This window comes from Aphelocoma coerulescens, chromosome 3 (assembly GCF_041296385.1).
Source record: "Aphelocoma coerulescens isolate FSJ_1873_10779 chromosome 3, UR_Acoe_1.0, whole genome shotgun sequence".
NCBI lineage: Eukaryota > Metazoa > Chordata > Aves > Passeriformes > Corvidae > Aphelocoma > Aphelocoma coerulescens.
The window spans coordinates 93,154,109-93,165,660 of NC_091016.1; the positions used below are offsets into that span (position 1 = coordinate 93,154,109).

At 37.2% G+C, this 11,552-nt stretch overlaps 1 protein-coding gene across 1 annotated transcript in view; it reads left to right on the top strand.

Moving 5' to 3' along the window:
• Nucleotides 1–9,821, top strand: part of IMPG1 (interphotoreceptor matrix proteoglycan 1) — a 54,757-nt gene extending 44,936 nt beyond the window's left edge. The window contains exons 13-19 of the mRNA XM_069008608.1: nt 34–599; nt 1,378–1,597; nt 4,736–4,946; nt 6,751–6,927; nt 7,027–7,208; nt 7,525–7,608; nt 9,740–9,821. Coding sequence (XP_068864709.1) covers nt 34–599; nt 1,378–1,597; nt 4,736–4,946; nt 6,751–6,927; nt 7,027–7,208; nt 7,525–7,556 — 1,388 coding nt within the window. The 3' untranslated portion in view covers nt 7,557–7,608; nt 9,740–9,821. The remainder of the gene's footprint in view (nt 1–33; nt 600–1,377; nt 1,598–4,735; nt 4,947–6,750; nt 6,928–7,026; nt 7,209–7,524; nt 7,609–9,739) is intronic.
• The last annotated feature ends 1,731 nt before the right edge of the window (nt 9,822–11,552 follow it).

Below are 11,552 nucleotides of genomic sequence, written 5' to 3' on the forward strand. Positions count from 1 at the left end.
TGGCTAATTTGATTTTACCCTGTTTTCCTGCAGCAGTTAAGATCATGGAAGAACTAGAATCATCAGGCGATGACATTTTTGTTACAGCCAGCACTTATGACACATTGCCTGTCTTTACTGGTCCAAGTCATGTCTCTACCGTGCAGCCTGGAGCTGTCATTACAGATGTGCTGCCATCAATAGCACCTCTGCCTGCAGCCACCAGCCCACCCTACAGCCCCTCTGAGATCATCGAGCAGTCCCTTGAATTACCAGATTCCTCGGTGCCAGCCCCTGAGGGCGTTCCTGAAGATGGCATGGGCGTAGGAGTGCAGGACATCACTGCCGAGCTGGATCTCGTCGGTGCCACGAGCACAGCAGGGCTGTATGAAGGGGAACAGGGCAGTGGTTTTATCTCAGTGCTGACCACTGAACCTGCAGAAACCACCCCAGCACCAGTGCTGAAGTACGTCACTACCAGCTCCATGACAACTGCAGCCAAAGGCAAAGAGCTTGTGGTTTTCTTCAGCCTGAGGGTAACCAACATGCACTTCTCCGATGACCTCTTCAACAGGAGCTCGACAGAATACAAAGCACTAGAACAACAGTTCATGCAATTGGTGGGTGAAAATCAACTTGAACAAATTCAACAAGTGTGGTAATCAGGTGCAGTTTGAAGGAATACACTGAAGTGCACAGTTTTTAACAATAATCAACCCTACTATGATTCAATCTGATAAGCTGTATTTTAAAGGATACATAAGCCTGGGATGCCCTTAGAGTATGAAGACAGAGTTTATGAAGTCAGTGATGAAAGTTTTTACTTGCTCAAAAAACCCAGATATATGCCAGCATGTAATTTATTTGGCTTTTTCTTAGATCCACACCAACAGTATAGCAGTGCTGATTATATCTAAGGCTTGTATCTGCCTGCTGCATTTAAAAATAGGCCTTTAAAAATATATCATAGCATAGACTGTGATTAGATATGGATTTTCTCTGTGGGTACAATAGGGCACAGGTCAGATCAGTAACATGCCTATTATACTATGCCCTAACCTGCCTGGATTGAATGTTTGAAAATAAGTAAGTTGGCTTTTGAGTGAGGTAATTTTTTTCTCTTCCAGATGAATAAACTCCCCAGCTGCTATGCATTTCATTACAGGGGAAATTGCTGCCCATCCATCTCAATATATTATTGAGAAAAGTGCAGAAATCCAGAAGAAGATACTGCTAAACAGAAAAGTTAATTTGCTAGTGGAGCTTAACAATTGTATTAAACTTAGGGAAATAAATCTGTGATGTGTGTATTTGATAATGAAAATTGACTATAAGAGAAATTAATAGCAGGTAGACCCTGACAGTAAGTTAAAATAAAGGCAAGTCTCTGTTTTGCAGCTACTTCCATACCTTCAGTCCAACCTTACCGGTTTTAAGCACTTGGAAATTCTCAACTTCAGGAACGGAAGTGTGATTGTGAACAGCAAAATGAAATTTGCCAGGACAGTGCCATACAATATCACAGAAGCAGTACATTGTGTTTTGGAAGATTTCTGTGATGCTGCAGCCCAACACCTCAATTTGGAGATTGACAGCTATTCCCTGGATATTGAGCCAGGTAAGTTTGCATTACAAATGTAAGTGCAAAATCAAATCCAAGCAGACCATCTTCTTTCAGGCTGTTACAGTTTCAGAAGTATGACTGTCTTGGAAATAACCATATTAGCAACAGCCTCCCAGTGACAGGGAGTAATAAGACAAAAAAGATGTTGCAAATTCTCTGCAGATGTATTTTCATACTGTAATGAAAAGCTGGGTGGGGCTGTTGGGCTGTGCATGTTCACCTACTGCTTTTCAGAGACAAATAGATTGTTGTCTAGAACAAGGGTTGGGTGAAGACAGGTATAAGAAATGCTCATGTGCAGTTTTCAGGTGTGACATGAAATCCTTGCACCTGAGTATGTAAACATAATTTCTGATGATTATTGCAGTGTTGTAAGCAAACCATGGGCTAGAGCATCATTAAATCTTTTTTAAAGGGATACAGCATTCAAAACAAAAGGAGACAATTTTTATGAATAATTGGATTCTACAGATACTAGCTGGAGCATGACTTCATGTAGTACTCCATAGATTTGTAATTCTAGAATCCCTCTGGATTTATCTCTTTTAAATGAGTTTTTAGTCTTTGTTAAACAGTAGAAAGTCAGTAACTACATGTCTAGACACTATTCTTATGTCAAAAGCTTAGTGTTTTCAAAAACTATACTGTTTTATAAAATTGAAGCCTTAATCTATTTTCAGACTCTGGTCATTATTTCAGGGTTGAATTTAATTTCATTGTCGTGGAGAAGAATAGCAAAGGTGTGAAGATATCTTTAGGAGTTTTGGTTAAGCTGCCTTTCTATGTACAGATCTCTGACAATTTTAGAACAAAAATCCATTTACAATTCAGGCAGGCAGTTTCTAACCAGTTTTCATTTTACATACGTCTTTGTGGCCACTAAAAGCATAGGTACCTTGTGGTAAAGAAAGTTAACAAAATCACAGTATTCTACCCTTCAAATACTGCCATGATAAACTGATGTTTGATGAATAAAGTATTATTCATTAATTCATTATAAAAATAAAAAAATTAATGAATATACAATTCATTAATTCATTATATAAAGAGTGAACTTTGGGCTGCCACATGTTCCTTGATTTAGTAATAAATTTTCATTAAATAAAAATTCAGAAATGCAAATTCAGAAAAATTTTTAAGTCTTTCATCTTCATCTGATATGCTTTGCTGATGTGGTATTTCAACATTAATTCAAGAAAACATTATTACAGAGAGTTTGTTGAAGGAGCTGTTCTTTCAAGTCTTACAAGCAGTAGTATACAGTCAAAATAGAAGAAATTGTGTTTACAAAACCAGTATATTCCAACACAGATGTTTCAAAGCCTGATGTGTTTTAATTTCAGAAAATGAACAAATAAATAAACCCCAACCTGTGTAGCAAATTAAGGAAATACAAGCAAATTCCTCTTTATTGTGAAACTGAGAGCCATCTAGTGGTAATGATGTTCTACCAAAGTTAAACATGGATGGGATCTTACAGTCCAAAATACATATCAAGAGTCAGCAGCTGCAAAGGGCTGAATGCACTGGTCATAAAAAACACCATAAAGAAGGACTTTTAAAAATACCTGCATGCAGTATTTCTGTAATCTAAATGAAGTGAAATCAGAAAATATAACAAAGTATGCAGTTATGCATTAACGAAGATGAAACATTATCACAAAAACTCGACCCAGCCAAATGCTCATGCCAAGCTCTCCTTGTTGTTGGAGTTTACATGTGCACACACTCACAGTCCAGGAGCAAAGGACATATTAAACCAACATGCACATTGCATACAGCAGAGGGAAATGGTGCATGCTAAAACCCACTAGTCAAAAATTCAAAGCAGGAAATAGCCATAGAATTACCGAGGGGTTATAAGTGAACTGCTCTGATGGATTCATTTCTACCACCGAAGCATATCCCAGTGTGTGTCTGAGATTTTCAGCACTCCTATAACAAATGCAATCCTCATTTTTCATTGAAATTAGTATTACTGAGCATCTAGTATAGAGCATGAAGTGGCTGCAGAAGAAAACTTTAGGCCCAGTTAGTTGCTGCAGGTAACAAGCTGCAATATCCAGTACAAATCTTCCTTTTAACCTACATAAAGGATCACATAGCCCAGCTCATACATGTATATCTCCTCTCATTTCCTTTGCTGCTCTCTTTTCCTAGTTTTGTCCACTTTTTTTTTTCTTTTCCTTTTTGGATTCATACATCTTACTGGGACTGTTTGCTGGCAAGAACAGGATTTGTATCCCCTGGTCTGCTTCTCATCTTTTGCCTTTTAAGGTTTGTGCCCCATGGTACACAGGAAACAGGCTCCATGAGCAAGACTGGTGGATGCAGCCCTCCTCCTCATCACCCCATCAGCACAAGCTGGGTTGAGGGGTTGAGCACTGGGTTAAAATCAACTCTTTCTGGGTCTTTTTTTTCCTTTCATTTCTAGTAAGAAGCAGAGAATGGGAAAGGAGAAGCAGACTTGTGTAACAGCTGTCTCTGATTTGGGCCTTCCCATGAACATCAGCAGGGTCCTTTTCCCTTAATCTCACAGAGGTATCCCTTACTAATATTTAAAAAACAAAACAAAAACCCCAGCAAGCCTTCCCAATGTTAACATACCACAAAACAAAGAAACTTAAGCAACAAAAGCCCACTACAAAGCCTGTAAGCATATCTTTTCTTTTGGAATACGACAGTATCTCTATTTAGCAGGTCTTAATATTGTGCAATATTCAATAACCCCATCCCTCTGTCTTGTCCTAAATTATGTGTTTAAGATCATTACAGTTGAAATTATTTCTCACTCGTAAGGCTGTAGCATGGGATCCATGAGTATGATGCTAACACTCACGGCAAAAACAGGATAAAAATATCCAAATGTGAAAATCCTTGTCAGTGAGATGAAAATAAAATCACAGCTTAACAGGGATGGGGTAAATAAGTGCAGAAGTCAGCATGAACTTGCATGCTTGCTGTGTCCTGTACAGGAAGAAGGCTGTGTGTCCTTCCATGCTGGACACATCCTCCTATTAGCACACCCAAGTGACAGGCCAGTAAATGTGAGCTGTTTTCTCTGGCTGCCACAAGCCCTGCCAAGGCCCTTTAGGGTAATGTTTCAGTAAATTATTTACCCCTCCTTTGCAGCTGATCGGGCAGACCCCTGCAAATTCATGGCATGTGACAAGTTTTCTGAATGCGTAATGAACGAGTGGACAAAAGAGGCCGACTGCCTTTGCAAGCCTGGCTACGCCAGCCAGGACGGGTTGCCCTGCCGGAGCCTGTGCGAGCTGGAGCCCCATCTCTGTGTCAATGGTGGGAAATGTGAGCTGGTTCCAGGAAGAGGAGCTGTCTGCAGGTAAATAGATGGTGATTGATGTGAATTCAGCCCCCTGGTAATGTGCATTCCATGAAAAAGAAGAGCTGAGCTTATACTTTCCAACAGCATAAACTACACTAATAAGCCAAAACCTCAACATTCAGATGCTGTCACGTTGCAAATACCCTTCTAAGGTGTTAATAGTCTCACCGTGGATAAATCCATTTCTGCCTGTTAGCATACACAGAACATCATGATCTAGTTATTTTTAAAGATGCTTCAGAAATTTAGTAGAAATTCAGCATCATTGGCAGAGATGACATACACAAAAGCGTTCATTCCTTTCAGATTTCCAAATACACTTTGGAAAAATGAAATAACACATTCACAGTTTTGCTATCAATTAGCAAAACTGGTAGCATTTTAAGAAATTTTAAGAAATTACCCTTTTCTAAGATGTATTAAAAAGGAAATCTTTATTCATATAGACACAGCTATGAAGACTACTGTGATAGATAATAAATAAATAAAGCACATGGAGGCTGAGGCTGCTTTCAGGCCTTTCTGGGAAGGACTTGAAGATTAACAGCTCTTCCTCACCGCAAATATATTCCCTAAGGACTTTTAAATGGAATTATCTTAAGTCAATATCAAGAAGCACACAGTACCTGAACACATTAACTCTTTACAAAGTATCAAATGTCTTCTCATTGTAAGACTAGACAATTCAGAGCATTATGTTAAACTGTACACTCGACTGTCACGCAGTAGCTGACCAGCCATGTACATAAGCAAGAATCAAGGTACAATTCTTGCATTTGTTTATTCTCTCCTAATACTTTGGCTAGGTAAATGATACATCTTTTACCTTACTTAGGATTAACATCAAAAAATAAGACCACTGGACAAATTATTCAAATTATATACACTGTAACAACCCAATTGCCAAAATTAATTTTTTTCAATGGGTATCACAGAAGTTATATTGAATTTGCCACAGTTACTGCCAAATTCCTTACTTGCAGAGCCACAGTAGTGCAGCTGCAACATTTAGTACTAGAAATCAGCCTGTGAATGAGAAAGGTCCTCTTCAAAGCTTTGCTGAGGTAGCAAGGGGTCCAACCTACTACTCCAAGACTGATGCACTGAGGAAAATAACATTTTTCCCATTCAGAAAAGCCCTGACTTGATGTACAGGTATAACCAAACCATCACATGGAACTATAAAAGTATTAAAAATAATAAATTAAAAGTTTTGTGAATTACAGCAAGTTACAAATTACCACCAGTGTCAAACTGACAGCTTGTGCAAATGTGTACAGTCAGAGAGAAAATTATTGCCTATTATTTGCACTTGAGTTCCATGTAAGTTCCCTTTTCCCTTGTCCTGTAAAGAGGAGTAGAGCCCTGCTATTTGTAATAGAACTCTTATTTCAGACCTTGCTACCCAGAGTGAAATCACCAGAAAACAGAATATAGGCTTCAAAGATGTATTCAGACATTACCTTAAAACACACCTGAGCTTCTAAGGTTATAAAACACAAATGTTAGCTCTGTAGTTAGAAATTTGTCAGAGATATTTAAAATTCATAACTTCTTTAAAATTTGTAGGTCAGCAAGGAATATATTAGTGGCTTATTATTAACTCACTCTCATGAATGTAAAAGTATTATCTTTCCCTATCATCAATCACATTATTTTCATGCAGACACGTAGCGATTATTTGTAGTGGAAATAATGTGGTCATATTAAATTGAAGAATTTCCTTTGTTCTCATTTAAGGTACTCAGTATTTTTTGCCTTGAAGTTCTGTACATTTTTTCTCTTCCTTTCCTTATTTTAGATGCCCTGTACGTAGACACCAGCTTTACCAAGGACAGCGCTGTGCAAAATTTGTTCCAGAACCCATACAACCCTTCAGTTTTAAACCTCTCATTCTTGGCTTAGGAAGCCTTGGTTTTCTTTTCATCATTTTAATTATTAAGATAAGAAGAAAATGCAAAAGAAACTCTAATTTGCAGTAAGCTGCTCACAGTCTTCTTCTTCACCTTTCGAAATATTCCTTTTGTTTCTTTTGCAATTTAAAATCTTATCTAAACAAAAATGTTCTGCATTGTAGAGGTCCTACTCTCAGCAGCTGCAATTCAGAAAGTGCTGTAAGGATTAATCCTGCTTTTGAACACGATGAACCCCTATCTAGCTTTTGTCACACAGCCTGCAGTGTAAGTGCTTGTCTCAGTTCCTCAGAGATCCTTGATCACGAAGCATTACGTGACCTTGAAAACACAATTCAGCCTGGAGGTAAACTGCAATGGAAATCCCTTTCTTATCCCTCAACAAACAGCCCCACCTGAAATAACAGGTCCACCTCCATGTATTAACTCCACAACTAAGTCAAACTCGAAGCTACTGTCTTGCTTGGCAATTTCAGAACTGAAAATACTAATGCATTCATTGCTTTCCACACTTAACTGCAGTGTAGATTTCATACCAGGACTGTAGAACTGCTTTTCTTACAGCTCTCTGGCATGGCTCTGGCAGTCTATCCTATCTGAGTGCTTTTTGTCATTTAGTGAAATAATTAGTAGTTTGAGGATTGTTTTTTTAACTCTTGTAGGTCACCAGATGAGTTTACGAAACCAAGACTGACAAGTTAGTCTCTGGAATTCTCCATTTCCTGCATCAGCCAGACAAAACCAAGGTTTGTGGCTATTTTCAAGAACTAAAAATCTGTTGTGTCCCATTTGCTAATGTTACCAGGGAGCCTCTTTGTAGTAATTCCATAAATAGAAAAGCTCGGATTTTTTGGATGCTTGATATGACAACTACAATTTCTTCTTAAATGTTGTTCTGTAACAAAGTTCTATTTTGTATAACCATGTGGTAATGTGGCAGTCACTGGAACAAGTGAAGGAAGAAATACCTGAAATGACAAATTAACACAAAATGCAAACCAAAGAGGAGGTTTAAATAGCAGTACTAGATCACTTAAAATCTCAGATCACTCAGTCTGGTTAAGCTACATAGAGTTTGAACAAGTAGGAATTCTAATTTGAGTAGAATACTGCTCATATATCAAGTATTATTTCAAGTTTTACAACTTAAAACTCCTTGTATCTTTGTGGGGGAAAAAAGACAGGAAAAGAGTTGAGTCAAAAATTCCTATAAAATTGGTTTCTGATGTATCCGAGTATGTCCTCTTGATTGGTAAAAAGCTTTACTTTGCCATTTTCATTTTTCTGAATTACAACCCTATCAGAAACCAAAAGGTTTTGCTTGTAGCTGTTAGCATCCATTCTTTTCGCGGGGAGTATCAGTACAGGAGTGCCCTTGGCACTAGCTGGACACTGTGGAAGACAGGATACCAACTACGTGATTCTTTGGCTCCTTACAGGTTTAGTGTTATGTAAATAAAGGAACAAGCAATGACACCATATAGAAAGATTTATTTTCACTGATCTTCATCATACCCAGGTCTGGTCTCTTCCGGTACTCCGGCCACATTTACAGACTGAGCTGAAAATGAGGGGACCGGAATGCAAACATAGAGATGGACAAAGCAGCAGGGAGCAGCAGTTTGGAAAAGCTCAAGAATGAACTTGCTTCACTGCTCATAAAAGCAACAGCGCAGATGTTTGCAATTAGTATTTTACACCCATCTTAAAAGAAATGTGCCCATGGGAAATTGTAGACCAATAAACTTTCATACTAGCTAAACTACTTAAAATTACTACATAGAAAAGCATTAAATATTTTATTAAAGTAATAAAATGGCACATCTGTGAAAGAAAACTAGGTCTGTGACATCTAGACCATATTTTAATTGTCAAAGGTACATTGACCAAACTCTTCTCAAGATCTAGTTAAATAAATTAATGTAGTGAGGAATCCAGCAACCACAAAATTGAAACGGGTTTGAAAAAGGTGGCTATTTATCACTGTTATTTAAGTTCACAGTGAATGTTTACACCACCCTTACATTCAAAATGTTTTTAATGATTTGAAAAAAATCCATGGAGGAATAAAATGAATGTAGAACAGCTTTCATTAGCTGAAAATAAGAGCAGCACTTTGATGTCACAATCTAGAAAACTCCTTTGTGGCCAAAATTTTGAAAACTGAATATGGCACTTTAACTGAATTTTCAGGAGGATGTGACTATCTAGAGCTTGTAGGCCAAACTGAAAATTCAGTATTTAAATTCTGGTTTGCAATATGTAATGACAGCAGTGACAGCTTTCTAGGATGTATTATCTACAGTAAGTACAGCTCTGTATTTATAAAGGCATATATGAAAATAGGCACAAAGCTAAAATAACCTTCTAATCCTTCCCAAATATGAAAAGATCTCTCCAGTTTAGTTATAGAATCACTGCATGGAAAGTTATTGCAAAGCTTAGTAATCAGAGGGGGTTTTGACTGGGTGGGATTTTACCCAATTAAAAACTAACAATCTTTAACATATCAAGGGATGGCACACCCACAACTTCTCTGGGCAATCTCTACCAGTGCCTCACCACCCTCACAGTTAAGAATTTCTTCCTTACATCTAATCTAAATCTCTTTCAGTTTAAAGCTATTCCCTCTTGTCCTATCACTCCCTGCCCTTGCAAAAAGTCTCTCTCCCTCCTTCTTGGGTGCCCTTTAGGTACTGAAAGGCCACTAGAAGGTCCCCCTGAAGCCTTCTCTTCTCAAGGCTCAATTCTCCTTACAATGAACTACAATTATCTCTACAGATTTTAGTGTGACCTTGCCTATTAGCTATTAGATAAACAGTACATTTTCAAATTCAACAATGCTTTTCAAACGTCTTATGAGACTTTCTCTTATAGGTACTCAAGAAAGAAGGCCTGCATTATTTAAGACTGGACTTCAGGATGAGTATGAAAAAAAATCAAGGATTCCTGAAGATACAAAATTTTGGCTCTAAAATCAGTGCACATTAAAAAAAATAGTTTTGCTGAAGGAAAGCAAATGACCAAGTTGAGCAGCTATTTGTTCATGTCTAAAATGCCTGGTAGGAAGTCCCCACCATTAAGATGCACACATTAAGCTTCTGGTGCTTACACATCTTAACTTATTTAAGAGCTAAATGCTAGAAACAGATTTTACTGAGCTGTGACATTTTTCAATATTGTAAGTCACAGTTGTTCTGGTAAAAATGTCAGTGAACTTCAACCAAAGGCCACATGAAAAGCATTTGGGAACTTCTTCATTCTCTCCCTGCAATGCTCACATTGCAAATCACACAGAAGTTGGATTTAATTTTTCAAGGGTTTCTGTGAACATCAGATACCTATTTTTCTGTTAATAAACACTTCTTTTTACATATGTACATATACACTTAGCTGTTTAATTTCTGGTGATAGTGACACTGTCGGGTTATCCTAAGACTTCAAACTTTTTGCTGAGGCACAATATGTGGAGTTTCAACTTTTCAGATCATGAGATTTAAATTCACAAGCACCCTCCTGGTAGTGAGTAGATTAGAATTGCACACGAGCACCTATGCTTTAGACTCAGTATACACACAAATAATTTTGAGAGGTTACTGTTAGTTTTTGTAGAAGAAATATAAGCAAACAATGGGTGGCCATTAAGTATTTTGTAGGCTTATTAATTTATGCACTATGAATCCACAATCCTGATTCAAGTATGAGCATTATTTTATCTTGAGTATCTTTTCCTTGAGAATATATCTCTATTTATATTCTGTACCAGTGTTGTGTTCAGGCACTGGTTTGCTGCTTGGTGCACACCAGAAGTCGTACTTACAGCTCAAACTGAGCTTCTACAAAGTTCATGACTATCCTGGATGACAACATCCCCATTCAGATGTGAAACTTTTGTGTATTCAGGACAGCAGCTGATTTTAGTGACAATTCTTACTTCGCACTGTGCAGTTACCACAGCAAAGACTGAACTTTAGTTTACCTTCCCAAGTCCACTCAAAAGAACTGTTTACAAATTCCAAACAACTGCATGGATTTGCCTGCAAAACCACCAGAACTGGTGACTGTGTACGAATGAAGGCAATGCACCAAGAATACAAGGTTGAGTTTTTACAGCTGAAATAGTATTTTTACTTACTTTATTTAAGTAGGAAAGAAAAATAAGAAGAAACCTAAAATGTGGTTTTTACACAGTAACACTTCAGAAGAAAATTACTTTAAAAATACTTTTTGCAGGGCACTGGAAGTCATCCTTGCCTACAAATGCTAGCTTTTCACTATTGCTCATGTAAGCTAAGAATGCATTAAGAATGCTGATAGCATTCCATTTTTTTCCATTACAAATGTATTTTTGTATGTGTTTAGTGTATTTCAACTTACACTAGTTATCATTAGCCAGATTAAAAAATAAGTAATTTTAAAATGTGTACTATAACAATGATTATTCATGATTGTATTTATCACTCTCAACTATTAATTACCAAATATATTTGCTGGACGTAAACCTTTTGTATTTCAATAAAACACAATAAAACTATTTACTTGAAAATTTCACAGAGAATTGAATTGGTACTTAATCTTACACTAAAACACAACATGTTACTTTAAAACTGATGTAAAGTTATATCAAAGATAAAAGCCATATGGAAGCAAACAAAATTACATTTTCTAGATAAAGTGTGAATTACTTGAA